This window comes from Conger conger, chromosome 17 (genome assembly GCF_963514075.1).
Source record: "Conger conger chromosome 17, fConCon1.1, whole genome shotgun sequence".
In the NCBI taxonomy this organism is placed as follows: domain Eukaryota; kingdom Metazoa; phylum Chordata; class Actinopteri; order Anguilliformes; family Congridae; genus Conger; species Conger conger.
Window position 1 is genome coordinate 31,617,237 of NC_083776.1, and position 26,070 is coordinate 31,643,306.

General features: G+C 48.0%; 1 protein-coding gene across 2 annotated transcripts; it reads right to left on the reverse strand.

Moving 5' to 3' along the window:
• Positions 1-483: 483 nt before the first annotated feature.
• Positions 484-25,617, reverse strand: sugt1 (SGT1 homolog, MIS12 kinetochore complex assembly cochaperone). Of its 2 annotated transcripts, none has more exons than XM_061225795.1 (13): positions 25,430-25,617; positions 25,258-25,306; positions 24,272-24,362; positions 22,982-23,051; positions 20,628-20,698; positions 20,383-20,436; positions 15,720-15,748; positions 13,689-13,708; positions 13,066-13,162; positions 10,836-10,943; positions 4,371-4,461; positions 2,334-2,506; positions 484-1,025 (listed from the first exon to the last, which is right to left on the reverse strand). In XM_061225795.1, exons 1-13 carry the CDS (start codon positions 25,441-25,443, stop codon positions 924-926), a joined length of 969 nt encoding a protein of 322 aa, XP_061081779.1. In that variant the 5' UTR covers positions 25,444-25,617; the 3' UTR covers positions 484-923. The 2 variants fall into 2 exon arrangements, with proteins under 2 accessions (XP_061081779.1, XP_061081778.1); XM_061225794.1 differs by having other exon boundaries at positions 13,689-13,711.
• Positions 25,618-26,070: the final 453 nt, after the last annotated feature.

The window sequence follows — 26,070 nt, forward strand, 5'->3', positions numbered from 1 at the left end:
GTGCATGATCATTTTCTGACTTTTTTTTAAAAATGCTTTAATGCACTGTAAGATTGAGAGCATATAGCAATAAATTAAGGCATCCTAAAGGTATTTACAAGCTTATGAACTGGTTAATAAATGTGATTTACGGTTTTAACAGCCGGCCCAAGAGAATGTTAGCTCCACGCAATGTTAATCTTCTCAGTGCTTTTATTCACGTCAGGATAGAGGCTGCAAGGGAGAAGGTGGAGGGCACGGTCCACTTTAACCAGGGCCACAAGCCCGCTAAATCAACGAGAAAGACCAGCGTGGGGCACGAATGAAACACTTCACAACGTCACACAGGTTGATGCGTTTGTGGCGAATGTAATGCGTGCCCTTTCCCGACCCAGCGGTAGAAACCGAGACAGCTGTATGTTTGTGAAGACGAGGGCGATGACCGCGCGTTTCCACACCCTCGCCGAGGAGCGCCAAACAAAGAAACTCAAAGTAGCCCAGACGTTCACTCCAATGAAATTTTTTATTTACATTGTTTTGTTTGAATAGGTTTTGAAGAAAGGCTAACCTTTTGCGCGCACACACAACACGGATGACGGAAAATGCCCCATTAGTGCATGTCATTTCTGACCAAAAGTAAAGTGAAAATACTTTCTATGTTTTTTGTTTTTTTGACGTGTTCCTGTTGGGATTTTTATTTTTATTTTACAAAAGGTGTGCAAATAAAAGGTTAACTTTCTTTACGGTTATAGATCTGTTTAAATTTACAAATAAATTCCTTTAGAAATTGGCCCAATGGTCTCCTGCCCTTCCTTGTTCGTAAAGACGTCCGAACGCACGGCACATGCAGGGGTGTGTGTTCTAAAGCAGACGGGCTGCGGGCGGATGGATACTGAGGAGTGCACAGACACTAGACATCCAACCTCCCGGGGCGTGCCGAGGCCTCAGAACTTCTTAAACTCGCCGTCGTCCGGAGGGCTCACCTCCACCGTCCTCTTGCCCACGTCCATCCAGTTCGTGCTCAGGACCGTCCCGCCAGACTCCATCTACGAGCACAAACAGGCGGCCATCGAAGGCCCGTCAACCTCCCGCCAACCACGCCTCGCCCGTCCCGACCGGATGTCCGTCAAGCGCACGCCGTCCGCCCGGTGACTGTCCGTCAACCATCGGCGAGATGTCTGTACGTGGTCGACGCAAGAGACCCACAACGGCCTTAGCTCGGGCATATCCCAAGTACACGTGCTGGTAATTTCCTGAGAGACTCTAAGGATTTGTTCTGGGAGCCAGTCCGGAAGGCGAAAGCAGGGCTTTATCTTTCAGCGAGCAGCCTGGTTTCACCTTGTGTGGCCTGGAAGACGGGGCACTCACTCCTCTTTTAAGAATTTTTTCCAATTTGTCCCTTTTTTCTCCCAATTTGGTAGCCAATTATAGCCTATCTGATCCAATTAGTGCGAGCTGAGGATACACCGCCTTACGACCCCGTCCCTCAGTGGCCCAGTAGGATCTTGCGGCCTTCTCCAAGCCGTCTCGTCTCAATTAGACCGTTACTCCGAGGCGCCCAGGGTGCTGTATGCGGCGATCCCACTAACCCTGCCAAGTCCCTCCCCTGGAGCAGCGAGCCATTTAGGCCAAACTCGCCTTTTTGGCAGGACCGGGAATCGAACCCCGGTCCTCGGTGTGCAACTGTAACGAACTGCAACCGCAAGTCCGCTGCATCTTAGCCTGCTGCGCCACCACAGCTCATCACACTCATAACCGATGACAGCCTGCGATGACAAAGGCTGGCCAGCAGGGGGCGCTCTTAAGCTCACAAAGCACAGCCTGTTTTTGCTCATCTCCCTGATCCACTGCTACCATGGTCTGAACCACCCACCACCACCCTCACCCCACTGGGTTCTGCACAAGGCAAATACAACCGCATTCCACTGTCCCTGCATTGTTACCCGGGCGATGATATAACGCCATGAGCCAGAGTAAGGGATGGTAAAACACAACCCGGGCAGTAAATCCAGGGGTTTCCCCATCTTATCCAAAATGGAAGCAGCATGGATGCAGGGTTTTTATTCCGGCCCAGCCCTGCACGTTCAACTGATCAAGGACTTGATTGAGTGCCACGAGAGTCCTAGCTAAAACAAAAGCTCCACACACCGGCCTGTTCTGAATAAACCGGGACGCCCCTGCAGCCATGCTTCTCGTAGCATAAATTTCAAACTCTGAAAGGAAGGCGATAAAATAATTAATAAAGAGGCTAGCGCAGAGCAGACGGGCTGTAAGTCAGCAGCTGTAGGAAGCCGGGAAACTAACCGCAAGCAGCTACCACAACATTCCCACCCCCACCCCCCCCAAACACTTACAAAGGACTTGTTCATGGCGCGCTTGACTTCGTCCGAGCCGTCCGAGTAGATCTGCTGGAACAGCTTGTTGAGGGCCGCGTCTCCCTCCAGCTTCTCGTTCTTCTCCTCCTCCTTGATGTCGCCCACAACCTTGTCCCAGTTCCGCGTGCAATGGGAGGACGAGGGGTACTGGTCTGGAGACACGAGAAACACAAACACCCCAAAAACCGGCTCAGTACAGTAGTCTCTCTCCCTCAGTCTGTTTGGCTTTCTTACACTCTCTGTCTCAGTCTCTCTCTCATTCTTAGGACTGGTAACGACACTTTGCATTTGGAACATTTTGAACACAGGCAGATTAAATATTAATCAAAACTATTCCAAAGAACCGATAATGAGTTTTGGAGATTTCGCTACACACTAGTTGAATCCAATTATTTCTTTCTCTTTTTTCCCCCTGAAATCTGGCCTGAAGAAATACCATGCAGCTCATGGCCTTGAATAGAGCATTCATGCACTACAATACAAATGATTTTACCACCACTTTTAGTGCCGTGTAAAAGTGTTTCACAGTGTGGGCTGTGTAAGTTCAAGTCCATGAAACGGTGAGGGCTCTGTGTAAGTCTAAGACAGTTGACACCTAGTCCCACACTAGAGTTTAGAGTTTGGTTAATTGTTAAACTGTGTATTTTTAATTTAGCTTGGTTGGCTTCACATTAAAATGATTAAAGTGCACAAACTTGTAAAGACGACAATGATTGTGATTATAAGCGATTGTAAAATAATGTTGAATGCACTGTGTCACCAATGCTTTGCTTTTAATCTGGCATCTTTAGGGCTACAAGGAGCACATACTGGTCGAACACCAAATATTTGCGTGAACATTTTTTTTTCTCCTGTTTACATTGCATTTCAATTAATACATTTGATTTTAAACTAAAAATAAATTGTCCATAACTGCATTACTTTGGCAAGTGAGCCATGGTATAAGCAGGATAATACCCAATGAACAAGTCAGTTATGAGTAAATAATTGCCCATCAGGGTGGTAAACGGGCCTCAGAACCACCCTGTCAGACAATGACTTCCTCATAACTGACTAGTTCACAGGGCATTATCCCTTACATATTCGGCAGAAACACAGACATGCTGCCATAAAGACACAGCGAAGAAGGCGGAGGCAAGCTGGGATGTTGCCCTCGTTCAGAATCCAGACTTTGGCTTAGACCCGTGAAATGGGCCCATGATATGCGCTAATAGCCAAGAAGGGGTGGGCGCTGTTGTAATTCTGATGCGCTAATCAATTCAATTGAATTATGTGGCATCATTTACCAGTTCCATCGAATCCCCTCTGGCTCAGTTTCTAAATATCATAAACGTATCAGTATTTAATGGCTTTTCTCCAACTGCTGCCTTATGTAATCGTCAGCCCATATTCCTAAAAGCCACTTGATCTCCTCTTCACTCCGAGTACACCCGTGAACACTGCTCTTTGCTCCAGTTTGTCACAGATAAAATGGAGCTTTGTTTGTTTTCCTTCCTTTTATAATATTCACCGTACCCACAATTCACAGCCTACGTGGGTTCACTTGGAACAGGACCGAGACCACTGCTTTTTAGTGAACTACGGTTCACTTGTTGCAACTCAGTGCAAGTGGAGCTTTCATATCTGTCAAAATGAACCAAACTAAGAAGAACCAAGAAAAAAAGTTTGATCAGCAACAAAGTAGGCGTGAAAGTCTTTGTGAGAGTGAGGGCTCTTGAGTGAGTCTGTGTCTTTAAGACAGGAAGGGCTCTTGTGTAAGTCTGTGTCTTTAAGACAGGAAGGGCTCTTGTGTAAGTCTGTGTCTTTAAGACAGGAAGGGCTCTTGTGTAAGTCTGTCTTTAAGACAGGAAGGGCTGTTGTGTAAGTGTGTCTTTAAGACAGGAAGGGCTCTTGTGTAAGTCTGTGTCTTTGAGACAGGAAGGGCTCTTGTGTAAGTCTGTGTCTTTGAGACAGGAAGGGCTGTAGTTTTATGGGGTGAGAGGGTGAGAGGTGTGGTCCCGGGTGGGAGGTACTGACTCGGGGTGAAGTGCTTGACGTTGGGCAGAGTCCCCTCCCCTTCCAGCTTCTCCCACCGCAGAGCCTCAGTCTTCTTCATCTTAATCTCCACCTGCGGGAGGAAGAACAATGCACAGGCGCGGAGGTCAAAAGGTCAGCTCGGGGGAGCTCTCTTTCGCACACGGCTCACGTTTCGGTTCCCCCCTCTCGCACTCCTTCACCCTCTCATTGGGTGCCTCGCCGTCTCACACCCTCTCAAGGGCACGGGAGAGACCCGCCACTGCAGCATCCTGGCGGACCGGGCCCGTCGCCCCGGGCAACGTGCGCGCGGGCGTTTTTTAAGAAACGGGGCGGGAGGGTGAAGCGCTGGCCTCAGACGAGTGCAGCGATGCACAGACCAGAAATCACAGGGTGTCAACGCTCTGGCTGTTCAGAGAGAATAAAAACACACCTTCACCATATCTCCAGAAGGAATACCTAATTTATAACATCTCTCTGGCTCTAAACCGGCTCTCAGTGTAGTGCAAAAGTCATTTTGTTTTATGTTATGGGGGGAAGGGGGGGGGGGGGGGCGGCTGGAGGGTTTGTAGGGGGGGCAGGGGGGGGTTTGGGGGGACGGGAGTGGGAGTAAATTCCTACAGAAGAGCTGGTCAAACTCCAAAAAAAGTATCTATAAAAAGAGACATCAAATCATAAGTCTGGTTGGGATGAGCGCCCAATTTCCCACGTAGTCCCTGGGTGAAATTACAGAGATGATTTGTTGGTCTCTCGAAACCTTACTTGGAGGTATGTTACAGCCAGAATATAAATTTTAAAAAATAATAACCCTCAAGTTTCCTGGTCCGCGGGCTGAGTGATTGTTGTTTATTTTTTAAGCGTACATTTTGTTGGGGGTAGGGGTGGGCAGCTGTGCGCGCGGTACGGGCAGGCTGATAAGACGGGACGCGGCGCTTCCGGAGGCTATATAATATTAATCTGCCTCCCGCGCTGGCAGATGCGCTTAAAGGGAGGTGACAGGCGTGACATATCCAGGACCTGGTGACGGCTGGCTGGCGGAGGGGACCCGCGTGCCCTGAAGCGCGCTAAATCTGCGAGGGGAGTCCCATCAGAGGCGCGGGCGCCTGTCAGCCACGCCATCGCGGGGCCCATCAGCCCGCCAGCACGCCGCCGCAGCGACAGGCCTCGCGCTACAGGCCCACGACAGCGCCCTGCGCACGTACCCTGCGCTCCTCCCCTCCTTCACATTCCCCACACTGCTCTGCAGGGATTAGACCTTAATCCTTTACAGATTATACACCGATGCGGGACTTTATTCAATTCCCATCAGTTAAAATATATATGCGCGTTTGAGACGCTCATCGTCATAACGTCGTGCCTGAGACCCGTCCCTCCAGCGCTGGTGCATATTTCACGCCTGAGGGCATGACTTACAGCACGCATGTACAGAATTAGTAAGAGCGCATACCAGATGTGTGCTGCAAAACAATGAGTCGCAATATATTACTTTCTTGAAGCAGTGAATTAAGATTGGGATGTGCTCACGTGAATGTAATTGGTCCTGAAAAAGGAAGGTTTGGGAGTGGCCCGATGCTGCCCATGGTCTGGGTGTGGGTGCGGCCCAGGTTTTGGGGGTACAAATGTGGCTTGCTCCTCCCCCCAATCAATTCACAATTAAGCCATCAGCGGACGCTCTTTCACCACAGGGGCCACCGTCACTGCAGTGAACATTCATGGCCTGAAAACCCAACACTGGAGTAGAGTAATGATGGAGTCAGCGCCGTGGTGGAAGCGTGCTAATAGGTTAGGTCATCACTTATTTAACACTCGAGTGACTGTGCCCTCCTGAGGGAACAGAGGGAGGTCGTCCCAACATCAGGGGGGGACAGAAGAGGCGGGCCGCTCCTGGGTGTGGGCTATGTGGAGAGCTGGGGCGGCCGGCTGGCCAGCAAAGCCCAGCCTGAGGGAAGACTGACAGAACTCAGGTCTCTGGTAAGGACGTTACTGCAGGCTCCCAAGGTTACCATCCAATTATCCAGCGCCAGCAGACATGTGTCATTACATTGATTGCGAGAATGCATAAGAACAAGTCAATATCAGGCCGCTCATTTTTTCTTTTTCTTCCGTCGAATCAAGTCAAGGCATCATTACAGTTTTTCATTAAAGCATTAAATAAACCGTTGGAACAAGGTCGCGTTTTCCCTCGCCTGTCCGTCTTTTACAGGCAGTCACTTCTCGGGTCCTGGTCGAAAAAGTACCCAAAGATTAAAAACAACAGCATTCTGAAACTAAGGGTCTTCTAATATCAGTAGAGTCTAATGCAGGATAAAATATGATGAATACTGGCCAAATATACTCGATGCCTTTGTACCTTACGTTTGGGCAAAATAAGTGGGTCGCTGAACAGAACAGACCTGATGCTGTCCTCACTATTCACACACACACACACACACACACACACACACACACACACACACACACACACACACACACACACACACACACACACACACACACACACACACACACACACACACACACACACACACACACACACACGTCAATGCCAGCATTTCAAAGGCCTGCGTCTGTCAGGTCTGACATTAAAAAAGGAAGTCATGCAATGCTACTTCTCCAGATTTCAACTTTTAGATTGACTGAAGTGGCATTTTGACATTCAGAGTCGTCTATTGGTTGAACCCCCCCCCCCCCCCCTCACCCCCAATTACATGAACGAGAACATGGGGGAGGGGGAAACGAGAAATAAAGGTGCGAAAATTCAAGAATAAAAAAGTTCCATGTCTCAGAAGAAAAGGCTTTACACCCTGACAGCAGCAGAAATGCGTTCTGAGAAAATGAATCCAGTCCCAACCACTCCACTCCTGCTCTGGAGACCGACAGGGTACTGCTCTAAAAACAACTTTTATTCTGCTCCCCGCCCATCCCTCTCCCTTCCTCCCAGTGAAACGCATCCCTGTTGAAGGCTCCCCTGAAGGGGCGATGGGGGAGAGGAGGAGGGGCAGAGGGGGAGACGAGGCCCCGGCGTGGGAGACTGAACAGGCTTTGTGTGGGCCTGCGCTCCAGAGCCAGCCTTACCCTGGGAGCCCGGCGGGCCGCAGAACAAGCGGGTCTTTGTGAGAAGTGACCCCTCGGCTCCATCCCTCGCTCCGCGCTGCCGTGCACCGCCACGGAGAGAGAGAGGCAGAGAGACGCGCGGAGGAGGGTGTGCCCCACATGCCTTTACGTCTGCTACACTCTAACGCACACACCTACACGCACTGCAGCACGCTAACGCACACTCCTACACGCTAACGCACACACTCCTACACTGACTGCTGCACGCTAACACTCCTACACTCACAGCTACATGCTAACACTCACTCACTCCTACAGTCACAGCCACATGCTAACACTCACTCACTCCTACACGCACTGCTACATGCTAACACATACTCCTACACTCACAGCTACATGCTAACACTCATTCACTCCTACACTCACAGCTACATGTTAACACACATTCCTACACTCACTGCTTCATGCTAACACACATTCCTACACTCACTGCTTCATGCTAACACACATTCCTACACTCACTGCTTCATGCTAACACACATTCCTACACTCACTGCTTCATGCTAACACACATTCCTACACTCACTGCTACATGCTAACACACTGCTACATGCTAACACACACTCCTACTCACTGCTGTACGCTAACGCACACTCCTACACTCACTTCTGCACACTAACGCACACTCCTACACTCACTGCTACATGCTAATGCACTCAATGCATGAGCAAAGCCCACAGGAGCTCCCCCTCCAGACTGACAGCACTAATGGCAGGTGCAGTACCACGTGCTGCAGGCAGGGGCAGCAGATACACCATGATGGTTGGTCCTGTGCATTTGCGTGTCGTATGCATTGCCCTTTGGACACATACTATTTCCTCTCACTCTTGCAACCAATGAGAACAGCACTGCAAGAGCATACAGGTAAGCCTCTGTGTGCGTGCGTGTGTGCGTGCGTGTACGCGCGTGCGTGTACGCGTGTGCGTGTGGCTGACCTGCTCAGGTATCCGTCAATGGCACCAGGCACAGGAGAAACTGGGTCCAAACGCACACCAGGGATTTGACTACGAACATTCTCACTCAGCTATGGGGGGGGTTCCCTCTCAACACACCTGCTGGGTCACTGAGCCTTCACACACTTCAGTAAAACACTCCAGGAGTGCACCACCAGGGTGGAGATGTTTGGGGATTTCATAGCACCTGCAGCCCGTAACCAGGCCAATCCCTCATATGATTGAAGACTTTGATCCAATCCTGATGCAGCGACAGACCGCACACACATCCTTGGTGGAAATGTTTTACTGTGGTCCCACACACAGTGAACCAGCACTGGTGCAGCTGTTTTAAATATGAATCTAGGATAATTAGCTGGAGCGAAATCGATGGCACACAGCAGCCCTGGAGGACTGGCGTTGAGCACGGCTTTAGATGATGACTGCTCCACCATGTGACCACCCCCCCCCCAGACTGCACACTGGCATCTGCCACGGTCTGCCCTTCAGCCCCCGAACGGCGCAAAGGGAACGAGGGAAACCTTGAAAACCCGCTCATTCGCTTTCTTTTCTGCAAGAGAGCACTCGCACACCTTCCCTGCTCCTCCACCTCAGACCCATTTGTGCTGAAGCGCTGCCCTCCCCAGCAGCCAGCGCCGCTACGCTACAGATTAAATGCTTTTTAATACCATGCTTGAGTGACCCCCTCGCTGCTCAGCCCAACGGTCTGACTCTCTCCCCCTCCCTCTCCTCTCTACCCCTCTCTCTCCTCTCTCCGTCCCTCTCTATCACTCTATCCATCCCCCTCTCTCTCCCTCTCTCTCTCTCCCCCTCCCTCTCCTCTCTCTAACACTCTATCCATCCCCCTCTCTCTCCCTCTATCTCTATCCATCCCCCTCTCTCTCACTCCCTCTCTATCCCTCCCCATCACACTCTCCTTCTCTCTCTCTCTCCCCCTCCCTCTCCTCTCTCTAACACTCTATCCATCCCCCTCTCTCTCCCTCTCTCTCCCCCTCCCTCTCCTCTCTCTATCACTCTATCCATCCCCCTCTCTCTCTCTCCCCCTCCCTCTCCTCTCTATCCCTCTCTCTCTCTCTCCTCTCTCCGTCCCTCTCTATCACTCTATCCATCCCCCTCCCCCTCCCTCTCCTCTCTCTCTCTCCTCTCCTCTCTCCATCCCTCTATCCATCCCCCTCTCTCCCTCGATCTCTCACCCCCCCTCTCCTCTCTCTAACACTATATCCATCCAACAGCTCTCTCCCTCTATCCCTCTATCTCTATCCATCCCCCTCTCTCTCACTCCCTCTCTATCCCTCCCCATCACACTCTCCTTCTCTATCTCTCCCCATCACACTCTCTCTCTCCCTCTCTCTCCAACTCCATCCCTCGCTTCCTCTCCCTCTCTCCCTCTGATGTGAACAGCCCCAGGCAGTGAGCAAGCCCTTCTCCTCCTCCTCTCTCCCCCCCCCCCTCTCTCTCTCTCTCCTGCTCAACATGCAGGACCCAAACGCCCGGCTAATTAACCGCTCGCTAGCTCCATTCCGCGAGTCCTGCCCTCGTCATTCCCAATCACTTACGCCGCAAATTGCTGGTAAACATTCCGCCACGTCCAGCTCCGCTCGCCGATAAATACACTGATTTTTTTCCCCAAACGGCGGGTATCTCTCTTTTGTGCAGTCACGCAGCGCTCCATTCCGGTCAGACTGGCCAGCCGCTGCTCACCTGCCACGACGGGGCGGGAGCAGGGATGCCCCACGCTCTGTGACGTCTCATCAGAGAGAACCTCAACACAGAGTAAACAGCGCTGAAGTGAAGGTGTGTGTGCGCGCAGACTGTGGTTTGCAGTAGTTTATGAGTACATTACATTACATTAGTAGCAGACGTTTTTAACCGGAGTGATTTACAATACGATAGTAACATAAGTACATTTACCTCATTAATGAGCATTGGTGCCAGCCCTATGGCTTACAGCATAGTGAGGAGTGGACCCCCTAGTAAAGCCTAGGATACCCTAGTGCTAGTAAAGGGTCACTACACAGCCCATGACCCACAGTGCCAATTCTACATGCATAGCGCTCTACAGTGCCACCATTTTAGGAGCATTTGCTAGTGATGCATGCTAGTGCTCATGCATCCCAATTTGTAGATGTGGTATATATCGGTGTATTGTTAAGCATAGGAGTGTAGTACTCCTTAGAAAAAATGTTAGCAAAGAAACCCATTTAATTAGTACATAAGGGGTGGGAGGGTGCATTAGGTCTGATCGCATAGGGAAGGGTTAGTCCACCAATGAGGGGGCAGTACATGCAGGTTTCACTACTGGGGGAAGGTGCTACGCAGAGGGGTGGGGGGAGAAGAGAGAGAGCTAGCAGGGGTGTAGGGTTTGAAGATCTGAAGGGTTTTGCGGTGAGTGTGTACTCACCTTGGTGGAGAGGACTTTGAAGGTGCTCTGTTGGGCGACCACTGGATGCAGGAGGGGGATCTTCAGGTGCCAGTCTTCTCCCGACGGCAGCTTCACCGCGGCCGAGAGCTGAGGAGAGCAAACCAGACTGATCCTGGAACAGCTCTAATGCTTTCAGAGTCATGCAGTCTCAGAGGTCCACAGCAGCACTGACTGATCCTGGTCCTAACAGTCCTAATGCTTTCAGAGAGAAGTAGACAGAGGGGTCTACAGCAGCACTGACTGATCCTGGAACAGTCCTAATGCTTTCAGAGAGAAGTAAACAGAGGGGTCTACAGTAGCACTGACTGATCCTAGAACAGTCCTAATGCTTTCAGAGTGAAGTAGACAGTGGGGTCTACAGCAGCACTGACTGATCCTGGAACAGTCCTAATGCTTTCAGAGTGAAGTAGACAGAGGGGTCTACAGCAGATACTGGTGACTGATACTGGTACAGCAGAGATACTAAAATGGAGCCCTGGTTCCCTTTCCTCCCAGGTAATTAACTGAACAATTAGTGCTACCCCTTGGCCAGACTGCCTTCACCCCCGACTTCCAGGTAAAGGCAGCGGTCGGCCCTGGAGGACCGTGATTTGAGGAGCAGGGCGGTAGGAAAGCGTGTACAGGGGCAGAATGAGCAGACAGACAGACTGCAGAGGGAGGAGAGGAGACCGTGTGCGGTTTAGCAGGAGCAGGAGGTCCCCGGGGGGACAGGAAGGCCCCCCCCACACCCCCCAGCCCCCCGCCCTGCAGCGCTCAGTCTGAGGGAGTCTCCCCTCCCGCCCCGCCACAGCGCCAATGCACACAGCTGGCATACGGAGGGCCGTTTGGGCCAGGCTGGAGCCTGGAAACCCCCTCCAGGCAGATTCCCCTGATACTCAAATTAATATTTTATCTCATTTCCATCTCATTTGCACCAACTTAATATACAGAACTGAAAATTTTAATTAATTAACAAAACAGATCAAACACCGTTTCACACACTTTGATTTTTTTATTTTTTTTATTTTGGAGAGTTTAATTTTTTTTCGTGATTTGCCAGATTCAGTGGTCCTTGCGCATGCAGGGCCTTCACTGTATGTCTGGGTGTGTTAACACGTGGAGGGCATTCACTATATGTTTGGGTGTGTTAGCACGTAGAGGGCATTCACTATATGTCTGGGTGTGTTAGCACGTGGAGGGTGTTCACTATATGTTTGGGTGTGTTAGCACGTGGAGGGTGTTCACTATATGTTTGGGTGTGTTAGCACGTGGAGGGTGTTCACTATATGTTTGGGTGTGTTAGCACGTGGAGGGTGTTCACTATATGTCTGGGTGTGTTAGCATGTGGAGGGCATTCACTATATGTTTGGGTGTGTTAGCACGTGGAGGGTGTTCACTATATGTCTGGGTGTGTTAGCACGTGGAGGGTGTTCACTATATGTTTGGGTGTGTTAGCACGGGCAGGGTGTTCACTATATGTTTGGGTGTGTTAGCACGTGGAGGGTGTTCACTATATGTCTGGGTGTGTTAGCACGTGGAGGGTGTTCACTATATGTTTGGGTGTGTTAGCATGTGGAGGGTGTTCACTATATGTTTGGGTGTGTTAGCACGTGGAGGGTGTTCACTATATGTTTGGGTGTGTTAGCATGTGGAGGGTGTTCACTATATGTTTGGGTGTGTTAGCACGTGGAGGGTGTTCACTATATGTTTGGGTGTGTTAGCACGTGGAGGGTGTTCACTATATGTTTGGGTGTGTTAGCGTGAGGGTAAGCGTGGCCCATCACAAGGCCGGGGAGAGATTAGCACCCGTCAGGGCAGAGAAGGCGTGTGTGTTTAAAAGGGGACTTCACCTGGAGCCCTGCTGCTAAAGCCCTCGCACAGCCTTTAATTACTGCCTGCCTGCCTGGGGAACCAGGGCCCAGAGACTGAGCTACTGTAGGCCTGCGTTTGATCACAGAGTACATCGAGAGAGGGGGAGAGGGAGAGCGAGAGAGAGAGAGAGAGAGAGAGAGAGGGAGGGGGAGGGAGCGAGGGAGGGGAGAAGAGAGGGAGAGAGGGAGAGAAGGGGGCGAGAAGAGAGAGGGGCAGGGGAGAGAGACAAGATGAGAGGGGAGAGGGAGAGAAGAGATGGGAGAGGGAGAGAGATGGATGGCAGGAGAGAGACAGAGAAGAGAGAGGGGAGAGGGGGGGAGAGACAGAGAGAGGGGAGAGAAGGTCTGCTGCTACCAACCTCTTTCTCTTCAAACTTGACGCTGACTTCCTCCTTCTTCACATTCTTCACCATCACCGTGACGATGACATGGGATTCTGTTTGGTACCAGTCGTGCCTGAAAGCAGAGAATCAGACGGTGGGGTTTGCTGGTGTCAGTCTCCAGGAAAACCGCAAATCACCATTTTAGAGACGGAGCCGTTTGTCAGCAGCCTGGTCCCCTGAGTACAATAAGCAGCAGCAGACTGAGGAGCCGCTACACCCAGAGAATGCAGCTCAAATACAGAGACAAAACACACAGTGTGTATGCATGCACACACGCATACACACACACACATGCATACACACACACACAGGCATACAGACGTGCAGATGCACAGACAGACAGAACACAGTGCGCACACACACACACACACACACACACACACCGACAGACAACACACAGTGCACACACACAAACACACAAACACACACACACACACACACACACACACACACACACACACACAGTACACACACAGTACACACACAGTACACACACACAGTAGACAATCAACAGTGTACACACACACACACACACACACACACACACACACACACACACACACAGACAGGACCGTTATCGGCCGTTTGGCGATACTTACTTTACCTGCGGCGCCGTCTCCTGCTGGAAGAATTGGGAACAATTAGACATCAGAAGATTAAAAAATAATTTAATAATATCTATTTAACCTATAATTATAAATCATCTACTGGGAACTTGTGGAATACCAAGCAGGGACAGTTCAAATTCAGTGTTTCATATTCTTTCAGTTTTAGTGCATGTCTTCCATTGGTCCAGACAGTTTGTGTGTGAAATGAAGGTTGTTATTTTTTTTTACAGAAAAGATTCACAGGACTTGGCAGCTTCACTATGGCTGTTATGGGTTTAAAGTGAGAAAACACACGTGACGTAACTCAGAAGCAGCTCGTACAGCGGTGTTATGTCCCCAGAGACTGTACGTGTGTATATTACCCGATTCTTCATTTTTTACACATTTAGCGGGGAGTGTGGAACTTCTCCCGTTATCCTGCACACTAAACGTGCCCCTGCGGAGGGAGGCTGGGTGAGCCCGGCATCGTGCGCTTCAGGGAAGAGCGCCCCCGTCAGCCTCCTCCCGAATCCATAGCCCAGTCCAGTGATCATACACTGATGGGCCATTCCAAATAGAAGTGGTATAAAATAAAATACAATGATGAGCGTTGGGGCCGTTTCCGTCGACGCGGGCAGCCTGAGCTGTGCTCGAGGAGAGGAGTGTAGCGACAGAGCTTCACGCAGGAGAGGTGCCTCAGAGCAGTGACAGCCGCACAGGGGCGACAGTGGATCCCGCGTGTGCGACTCCAACCTGCAGGGAAACTTCACCTTCAACTGCCCTTAGACAACGCCAGGTGATGGATTTAAAACACGGCTAGCTGTTCTTAAAGGGACGCAAGAACGCCAGCTCGCCTTCAACCGTTCAGCCTCCATCTGCTGCGAACCCCCATCCAAGGATTCGGGCTCCAATAAGTAACGTTCAACGACATGGCCTGAAACTAGTCGCGCGTAACTGTGGCTTTACTGTCAGTGTGTCTGGAGCTAGGTTAACGGTAGGCACGGGCAGTGTGGTAGCCACCCCGTGGCCAGGCCAGCTGCATCTAAGCCTTGCCTCTCGGGTCCTTAACCCTGGGAGTGAAGAGCGTGCTCCACTTAGGAACTGAAAGGGCAGGCCAACAAGACATTCTTGCCTTCGCTGGACATGCCAGCTCATTTTCACCCTTTATAATTGCGAATAAATGCTATAGAATTGAAGTGCTCAAACATTTAGCCACTAGAATCATTAAAATCTTGTACAAGCTACTCTGGAGCTACCTGAATTGCATTAATGTTATGCAATTAAATTGCATAAAATCACGAACCAGTCAACGTCTCCATCCTAGCCATTCTAAAGCAAATAGGTTGTTGGAAACATCAGTATCAAAAATATTCTTCATCGCACTCAAAAATGTCCTGGTCAATCGAAAACAAGAGTCAAATGTGAAATGATGCAATAAAACACTGTAGACAGTCAACTATCCCTTTAATTCGGAGGTGGGTGCAATAGAGTGTCTGATGCTTTCACTGGCCCAAACTGTGCAATGCACAGCAGTGGAACAGCACCACTGTGTGGCTGAAAGCTGAGGAAAGAGAGGACAAATCCTTTTGTTCATTTTCCACATTCACGTTAACGCACTGGAAACTAGTTGCTCCACTGTAAAATCCCAGTTTCTTTGCCATTATGACGGTGACAAAATGATCACCATCAGCTTATAGAGCAGGTTTCCGGTTTCTATACAAGAAGGTAGAACTAGATGATCAAGGATCGACCGTGAATCACTCAATAAAAATATTATATCCCTGAGTGGCATCAAAATCCCAGCACATCGCTTTGAGCCAGAGATCGAGGTCCCACAATGCAGTGTGACATGTGGGCTTGCTCTCAAATCTCATCTTTTCACCATGACATCACAATCCATTCTTAAGGATAAATATGCATCTCATAAGTATGCATCTCAGGGGTTTATTTCTAGAGTGATTACCAGGGCTACTTTGACCGTATAGGAATACTTTTGTGTACAAACTAACAAATGAATGAATGAATGAATGAATGAATGCTCACCGTGTGTGATGTTCCATTGTGACTCCCCACTGCAGAAATAACACAATTAACAGTGTAAGTAAAGTACATGAGAACACAATCACCTAAACAATGAGCTAATGTCACAGCCGCACAACTTAAAGCACAACAAGCCCTTATACTGTAAGTAACCTCTTTCTAGAAAAAATGAAATGCTTTGTCCAGTCACAACTTTCAATCTTCACCAATGACTCCATTTAGCACAGGAGACTCTTGAAAACCATACTGAAAGCGAAGGAAGAATATCATATTGTGAATATGACCACTGAATGCTGAATGGGTAGACCTGAACTTAGCAGCCAGTTTTTGCCACATAAGCCAATAATATAATATGACCCTAGGAGCGATTTCTAATAAAATAAGTGCTTTCTCTGAATCTCACAATGCTATCAATGGTTATGTGAGTATAAATGACCTAGAAACTACACCAATGCTAGACACTAAAGAATGATTGGCTCAACAATGATTGGTTCAAGTCAGGGTCATCTGGGTCATGTCAGGTCTGTAAAAAAGATCTTGGAATACCTGCAATTATAAAACGCAGCAATTATTTAACCAGCCAGCGCTGTTGGGCTCACATACCTGAAGCAAATAAAGCATTACAATAGCTGCCGTTTGCCTCCCTGAAACACAAACATAAGCACTTCTGCACCTCGTCTAAATCACATTCCTCTCCATCAGACATATTCCAAAAGCAAAGCAGCACTGTCAATAGCCATTTCCCTGACTGAGCTGCCCCCTGCTGGCCATGCAAGAGTAGTATCATTAATGCACCAATACAGTCAGGAGACATTTGCTGCCCCCAAGACCCAGAAATTCATCTTTGTGACCCCTGTAGGGAACAGGAGACTCTGGTCTTAGTCTTAAGAAATGTCACTTAACCTGGACACAGATCGAATGAGGGACTTCTGCCTCCTTAAAAAGCAGAATGCTGCCCCCTACTGGCTGCCCCGCACAGCCCACAGGCTAAAATAATTACTCCGTAACGCAGCTCGACCTGGGTTGAACACACTTCACATAATTCAGCTCTTTAAATTCCAGTAAAAGAAAAACACTCCCGCAGCTCAGCGAGAACTTTCAACAGAACTTTCCTTTCCTAAAATTGGCAATAAGATAAAATAGAATAACGGCGTCTGAAAGAGTTAACGGATGATGGATTTGCTCCGTGCGTGAAATGAAATTCTCTTTGTGTGGGAGTCGAGTTAAACTACATTAAAGGGCTAACGATACAGGAACAACTTTCCCACCCGAGTCCCTCCGCACGGGAATCAGCTGAGAGCATTCCTACGCCTTCCTGCCTGCCAGGCCCGGGTAAATCTAAACAGCCCAAGTCTCCACGCGAAAAATAAATAATGTAGTGCACTAAAGACATCAATGATTTTTAGCAGTTAGCTGTTAGGTCTCATACATTATTAAATATTTTCAAAACAGGAACATGGCCAGCAGGAGACCAAACATTTATATATATATACGTGCAGAAAAATATTTATTTATGCATAAATCTCTGCATAACTGGTTTTGATCCGTGTTATGGCGTCACCTAGAACTGAAAGCCCTGGAAGGGGGCGAGTGGCAGCCAATCAGGCTTCCCGTGCAGACGCTAATATTTTTAACAGCATCAAAGGGATGCTAATGCGGGGAACGAGCAGCACGTTCCTCATCTGATTGGCTGTTTCTGCCCGGCGGGTGCAGCGCCTGGTGTGAGTAAACTGGCGAAGCTGCCTCCGATGCAGGACCCCGGGGTATCGCATTCATTACATTAACCAGTCAGCCCATTCAGAAGAGCGCCACCTAGCGCCCACATCTTACAGTTGTCTACCTTGTCCTTCACTGTGTACTCGTAATTCATCAACAGATAAAACATGGGCCCTTTTATCACAAATGCACAATGTCCCCGCCAAAATGGAACTGTTGGTAATATTCGGCAGAGCCAAGATGGTGCCTTAGCTGTGTTAGAGCCAAGATGGTGCCTTAGCTGTGTTAGAGCCAAGATGGTGCCTTAGCTGTGTTAGAGCCAAGATGGTGCCTTAGCTGTGTTAGAGCCAAGATGGTGCCTTAGCTGTGTTAAAGCCAAGATGGTGCCTTAGCTGTGTTAAAGCCAAGATGGTGCCTTAGCTGTGTTAGAGCCAAGATGGTGCCTTAGCTGTGTTAGAGACAAGATGGTGCCTTAGCTCTGTTAGAGCTAAGATGGTGCCTTAGCTGTGTTAGAGCCAAGATGGTGCCTTAGCTGTGTTAGAGCCAAGATGGTGCTTTAGCTGTGTTAGAGCCGCAGATCCAAAACAGCTTCTAGAGGCAGTAAGCTACGAGATGTAAAAAAATAACGTGTATAGAAAGCCCTGTATATAATATTAAGCAAACCTACAGTCTATAGGCCCCAGGTGTCAGAATACATTCCAGGTGGGCAGCAGTGTCTGTTGGCATACGGTGTGTTTCAGCACTAGTGTGATCGGCTAAAGAATCCCCACGCCTCATTTTCAAGGCCTGAAAGAAACTCAGAAATACCTGCAGACAATGTGGCCCTCCAGGATTTGAGTTTGACAGCCCCGTCGTCGATTTTCACACCAGTTAGTTTAAAGAATGCACAAGACGCATTTATTTGGAAATGTTGAATTCCGTATTTGAACACATGGTACGCTACGCTACGCTACATTTGTAAAAAGAGGCGGGCCACACAAAATGTGAAACTCATTATGTTCACGTTTCGGGGGACCTTTCCATTCTTCCGTTTCTTCCGGAATGTTCCGCCCCTTCCTCGGCTCAGCATTGATTCGTGCCTGGGAGGCAGCCGCGCGAACCCCTGTCATCTCCGCGCGTGTCACCCGTTCCTCTGGGCCCCCGAGTCCCCAAGCGCGGGACGTTTGTGTGTCATAGTTAAGAAGAGACGCACACACGACGGCGGATTATATCTGCGCTCCGTGCTCATCACTGTCGTCTCTAACGTCACACTCCTTCCAGGAGACCGAGGCTCCTCCACCAGCAGACAGGACTGAGTGACTACTTTCTGACTTCACCCCCCCCCCCCCCCGCTTCACTTTCTCACAACTTACGCACACAATACGCACGTGCCCTTCCACTCCCACGCGCATATACGTTATATGCACCGGAGCCCACAAAAGCATTCTTCATCACTCGCAGTGTCTCGCATTCGTTTGACGTCGAGCGAAAATGTTCTTTGACTAATGCTTTCACTTTTCTCTTTTGAGCCTGAGCAGGCCACATAAACATATTCATACAACGGTATCCTATGAATGAAACATGAACGGCATGTTTATTTAATAACAGTATTTTGGGGGTGTCTTTTTGTTTGCGTGTGTATAAAAGCCTTGAAATCAGGACAAGCATCAGGAGGTGACACGGAAAACTGAGAGGGGGCCATGGTGAATAACACAACCTGGCATTAGTCTACAGAAATGAAATATGGACAGCCATCCAAGAATATATGGAGAAAATCATAACACAGTGGGTATACACTGCATGAATGCACATCTTGCTCATGTAGGTATTATTTGAAGTACATTATTTACATCGGGGCTATTCAACTGGCAGCACGGGGGCAAACACAGCCCACATCACGACTCTTGGGCCTTGGATTATTGAGGAGAAAGCATTATTCATAATGCAAAATGTGACTGTCCGTATCTGTATTTGCATATTTCCAGCATAATAAGTGAACAACACAATAAATAAAAGCTATGCAGGTTTTGAAAAGGCTTCACACATTTACAATATGTCTCACTCAAGGATTTATAAATGGCGGTTGAGAAATGTTTGCTCCTTCTGCACCATACTTAATAACAATCTGTCCCCCAGGAGGAAGTATCCGCAGAGCGGTAATTTATAAAATTGTCTGGTTTTTTTATCACTGAAACACAGTTGGATTGTACTCAATAAACCATAAGAATGAGGTGGATTCTGGAATGTTCCACGCACTACGTTTAAACTCTGCCAGAACTTTCTAATGTAACAGCTATGTTTTTAATATAGTTATTGTATTTAACTAAGAAAAATGCAAGGTAAAGAATTTAAAGGAAGGATAAAAATTGTTTGCTACAGTGACCTAAATGCATTTTATTGTTGTTGTTTTTTTTTTCCTTTTTGATGTAAATTCAGAATTGTTTTTCTTCTTTTTGTGAAAGATTTCACCGGGGAATATGAGCTGCCAGGATTGCACACACACACACACACACACACAGACACACAGACACACAGACACACACACACACACACACACACACACACACACACACACACACACACACACACACACACAGACACACAGACACACAGACACACAGACACAGACACAGACACACAGACACACACACACACACACATAGACACACACACACACACACAGACACACACACACGCGCACTCAACTCTACTGCACTGCTATATAGTAGAATAACATATATTATAAAGATCAGAAAAAAAACTCTTTGCAATACCTTATTATAAATAATTGCTGCTTCCAGATTTTTCAACATATTTTTATACTCCAATATAATCCAATACAGTCGAGTACTCTCCGTTTCAGTCAGGGCTGGCCGAGCTCTCCTGGGACAGTGCACAGTGCTGATGGGTAAGCACAGGGGATGCTGGGTAACAGAGCAGACAGGCAGAGGAAGGGAAGAGTGGTACTCACATGCCATCCTCTCCTCACAGCGCTTGATCCAGACCGCAAACGCTCCGTCCGCTCCTGCAGGAAAGAACAGGGGAACGGGTGATGGGGGGCAACGGGTCAGGGTCGAGGGGGGGAATGGGTCACGGGGGGGGGGGGGGGGGGGGGTCACAGGGGACAGGACGGGTCAGGGTCACAGGGGGAACGGGTCACAGAAGAACTTCACCACAGCAGCTCAAAACAGGGACCCTGTTTCCTGCGTCTCTTACCGTCCACATTCTGCCCTTGGACGAAGGCCTCGTGTGACGATGGGAAGTTTTCCAAATGGTACTCCGCAATTCTGCACAAAAACAGACAATATGCATATTAAATTAACAATGAAGGAGGGAGAGACCTGAAGTTGAGACCATGGAATCGCCACCAAACCCTCCCCAAAGGCAGCCACTCGGTCTGTGCAGCTCATCTCCCTCAGTCAAAAGGAGAGTTCGGTCCAGCAATTAAGAGACACCATCCACACGTCACCATCTCTCAGAGCAGCCATCCACACCACGCGCAGTATGATACACTCCGCACAACAAAAATCCAAAAACATTTCACTGCCAAACACAGGTCAATCATGTGGAGGGCACCAGAGCTCAAATCATGGCTAGTGTGCTGCAGGCGATTGCAACTATGAAACGATACGTTGTCAGCTGACAAGTAATTATTGGGTGAAATAGTACCTATACCAGTACAGACATGGCCTTCCCAACTTCCTGTGCACACCCCCAGGCATGCTATCCTCAACACACTCGTCTTTAGCTCTGAATTCCTTCTGAACTCACTTACCGAAGCAATCTCATATAAAACCAACTGATTCATTCATTAGCCTCAGCAAACTGCAGCACTTAACTCAATGCAGCTGCAGCACTCTCAACTCAATGCAGCTGCAGCACTCTCAACTCAATGCAGCTGCAGCACTCTCAACTCAATGCAGCTGCAGCACTCTCAACTCAATGCAGCTGCAGCACTCTCAACTCAATGCAGCTGCAGCACTCTCAACTCAATGCAGCTGCAGCACTTAACTCAATGCAGCTGCAGCACTCTCAACTCAATGCAGCTGCAGCACTCTCAATGCTGATGAAGCACACTCCTGCACTACTTCTGTAGCTGCTTTCCAGACTGGGTGGGGAGATGTGTGTGAAGAGCTCTTCCCTGACAACGCTGCAGTTCCTTTACTCTACCGAGTTCATACATGACCCCTGCACTGACCCCAACACTTCAGCCAATCAGAACCGTCAGAGCGTTCCCGCCACCTCAGAGCAGAGAAGGACCGTAATGCCGCCGCGTCCGAACGGCAGAATCAAACGCTCGTTTATGGACTCGCCGATCGATGGGCTCAATCAAGAGCAGCGATGCGTTCAGGTTTCTGTAATGCGCTGGGTGGGAAAGGCTCTTAAAACAGACATATCGACAGGCCGGAGGACTCCCGCAGGAACGGGGCGTCTGAGTGCCCGCTCACACAGTCTGGGGGGGAAACAGGAGCGGAGGGATCCGTTCCTCATCACGCCACGTATCGGGGACACGCGTTAGACCGCTCCATCCATCATCCATCAGGAGGCACGCCCGTACCCCCCAACGCCGATCACCTTTCTACACGTTACACGCACAACGCCGAAACTGGCCAAATCACCACTGCCAGCCTTCTCTTCGCCCGGCAACTTTCCTTCGCAAAGCTCGCACTTATAAGGGCCCTGTAAAAGCATGACAATTGCCGACTATTCAATAATCCCTGCGGATTTTCATAGACGGGGAAAAATAATGAAAATAATCATAAAAATTCATGCAATTACACTTGTGCGCCCATGTACCTGCAGTGCTCAAGTCCCCTAGTGAACCAAACCCGTTTTGTTCAAATCCAATTTAAGGCAATTTCGTGGAAGCACTTAAACGCCTGCTTTCAAAAAGCTTTAATCAATTAAGAATTTGACTGTGACAAAAAGCAGCAGGCAGAAGGCATCTGTAGGACACAGTCTAGGACACCGTGGCTATCGTCTGAGCCAGCATTCACTCAGGGGCTGTTCACACATCTTCACGGGTGAGTGCACACTCCAGAAACTTTTTAAATTATTTATTTACTAGCTACAGTAAATTATCGTATTTGAATTAGGTATAATGTAATTCAAAACTGCACAAAGGCAGACTACACCAATATCCCCCTCTACCGGTCAGAAGTCAGTCCAGTCCCACTACGGCCCAGTGAACGGTTGCTAAGCACCAGCTCGACAAAAGGACAGCAGCCGATTAGACACAAAAGCCCTGAACTGCCACACTGCAGTTGCCCAGGGCAACCTGACAGAAGAATATGTAAACAAATGGCTTGAGGTGGAAGCACATAAACAAATAAGTCTAATATGCCCCCACCCCACACACACACACACACACACACACACACACACACACACACACACACACACACACACACACACACACACACACACACACACACACACACACACACACACACACACACACACACACACACACGAGATATTAACACCGGTCAGTATAATGTAAAAAGTCAGCACCATTGAGGCCGAATTAATAGGAATCCCTACAGGAGCCCGGAGCTGCCATTACTCACCCTGTTCTCATGAAGGCAAGAGCAAAGCTGGGACTGAGGACCAGGGCTTTTTTAGCATCATCAACAGCGCCTGCACAAAAACCAGCCAAACAGACATAATGCAGACACGGTAATACAGATACAATGAACCAGGATGCAGAGGGTAAAGCCATTTCAGTCCAGCAGTAAAACAAGAAGGCCGGTGGAAGGATTGTACGGGAGGGGAATTAAGACATTGAACAGTACTGTATATTGAACTTCAAACACCACACCAGCTACGATGTACACACTACTGTTCAGAAGCAATTTAAGAACTATTAAATGCCACATTTTTCTTAATGTGTAAGCCTGTTTCATTAACAGGTGGCATATGGTTGTCACAACTGCTGTATATCCATTTGGAAAAGCAATACAATTAAACAAATAACATTTTTACGTTAGAGCTTAAGCATCCCACAGGGGTCTCTGCAGCTCTTGGGATTAAGGAGGATATCAATACTTCGACATGAAACTCTCAAATGGTGGTAGAGTCTATTGGCTTCTGTGGAGGTTGTCGGGTAGGAGTCAAACCTCTCTGAATACAATGCAACTACAGTCCAGAAATGGCATAAAGAAGTGAGTAGCCATCCCTGACATTGACAGTCCTGACATTGAAATGCTTCTCTTCTCACTAAACATCATAACATTACATTATTGGCATTTGGCAGATGCTCTTATCCAGAGCGACGTACAGTTGATTAGACTAAGCAGGAGACAATCCTCCCCTGGAGCAATGCAGGGTTAAGGGCCTTACTCAAGGGCCCAACGGCTGTGCAGATCTTATTGTGGCTACACCGGGATTAGAGCCACCAACCTTGCGTGTCCCAGTCATTTACCCTAACCGCTACAGGCCGCCCCCATCACCCTGCCTCGACTCAGACTAGTCTCGTTAATAGGCCGGTTAACTAATCGTAATGAAACAGTGATCAGTACATTTACATACTAGCCGGGAAATACTGTGGCCATAATCATTTAATGACTGAGTAAGACCACACACAAAAGAACAAAATCATGAACTAAAATTATTTATGCAGGAATGAAAAAAGGAGGGTTGGCCAAAATGCTAGCTCATCCTGTGTTCACACAAGCACTGTGCTTGGGGATATTTCTGGGGTCAACTTTGAAAAGTTACTGCCAACCAAAGCAGGGTCAGCTAGTCCACTTTACAATGTGTAAGTGTGAACACTAACTTATCCCAGGGCTAAACTCGGTCTGACCGCAGAGCCAAGGACAGTGTGAATAGACTGCTGTCTACTGATAAAATGCACTTACTGCTGTAGTTCTTGAGTAAAATATGCGCATATGCACGCTGGCACAGCCATTCCGCATTGTCAGACGTCTGTCCCAGTGCCCCGTTCAGCTCCTAGGATATAGAGCAGAATGTATTTGGGACTGTTGTGCAAAATAGCATTGGTAGGAATCGCAAGATAATGAAACCGTAGAAAAGGCAATGGCATAGTCTACTAAAGTGGAGACAGGATTGCCATCACATACGACAAATTTGACAAAGCAGTTTTTACAACAAAAAAAAAAACTAAGTTGCGCTTACTTTGCAAAACAGCTAGCCAAGCAACCCATCTAACGTTAATGTTTGTGATAGAATACCGGACTTCGTGAAAGGTAACGCCGAATCCACAACTTAAGTAAGGTAACGTTAGCTAGCTAATGAAACGAAACTAGAAGTAACACCTGACTGGACACCATCCTTTTCATGACACATCTTTTTGGCGAGACAGTGTGGGATTATCAATTACATATTTATCCAGTTAACTGGCTAACTAAATATGTTTTGATTGCAAACTTGCTAACAAAACACATTGCAAGCTAACGTGAAGTAACCGTTCGAATGTTTTGCTAGCTGGGTAGCCAGTTAGCTAACTTAGCTAGTCTAGCCCAGTTAGGCTACGCCAACAGACTAGCTATGAAACTACATTTTAAAAGCTAACAAGTACGTGGCTGTCTAACCAAATCAACTTACAAAAACACGTAGTTAGCTGAGTTATCTAGCTTGTTTAGTTCCCAAATAAACAGTAATAGTTCACATGACTAAGACTCCTAAGAGCAAGACTAACTAGGCTAACATTAGCTTTCAGTAGCTAAGGCAATTTCCTGAAATGAAACCAACACGGAATTAGCTAGGTAGCAAGCTAGAGTTCGCTAATTCACATAGCCCATCTAATTTTGGTAAATTAGCTCGCTAACTGATGACTAAGGCAGTAAATATCAGACAGATAACATTTAGATTTGTTTAACGTTACCTCAAGAGCTTTCTTAGGGTCCTCATCTATGAAGCTGTCAGGGAAACTCCTAAAAGAAAAGAAAAGAAAACATTAACATAAACGAGCGATGAAGATGAGCCTGTTTAATAAACCAGAATGTTAAATTACTGTAGGCTATTGAACAATGTTTACTTCGTCCTGGAACAGATACCTTTCGCTTGCCATGAGCAATTTCCGCGGACTTATTGTTCAGAAAGTTCTGGATGAAATGAACTGCTATGGCGCCTAGCAACGATATGGAAAGAAATTTCTCGACTTCTTGGTTAGCTGCTGTCAACTACACTGCCACCACGTTTAGCAGGCCTGTAAACAGCAGCAGTCACGAGTGCCATAGAGTAAATTGGATGCAGAGTAAAATTTGTGTCTGACAGTTGTGAAACTGTAATGCCACCTTGTGTTTCGGAGTTGTAAGGTGATATGAAAAAAAGTACTCACTGACACTACCTTTTAACAATCTGTCACAATAATGACATTTGATTTCCGTAACGTGTTTCTCTTACATTCTTATTCATCGCTATACACTATGATAAAGTCATTATAATTAAGCATTCGTCTACCAAATATGTCAATCACACTTAGAATCATTATTCATTTGTAAATAGTTTTTACAAATATTTCACACCACATTCAAACTTACTTGAAGCATCATTCCACTTTCATCTCTGCGGTGTTGTGAAAGTTCTGAAGAAAGCAAATATCAGTGGGATATTTGTTTTAATAAAATGTTAAAAAGTGATTTAAAGTTTTGCAAAAGTGCCCCGCAGAGTTCTTTACACGTAGCTGGTGTGGATC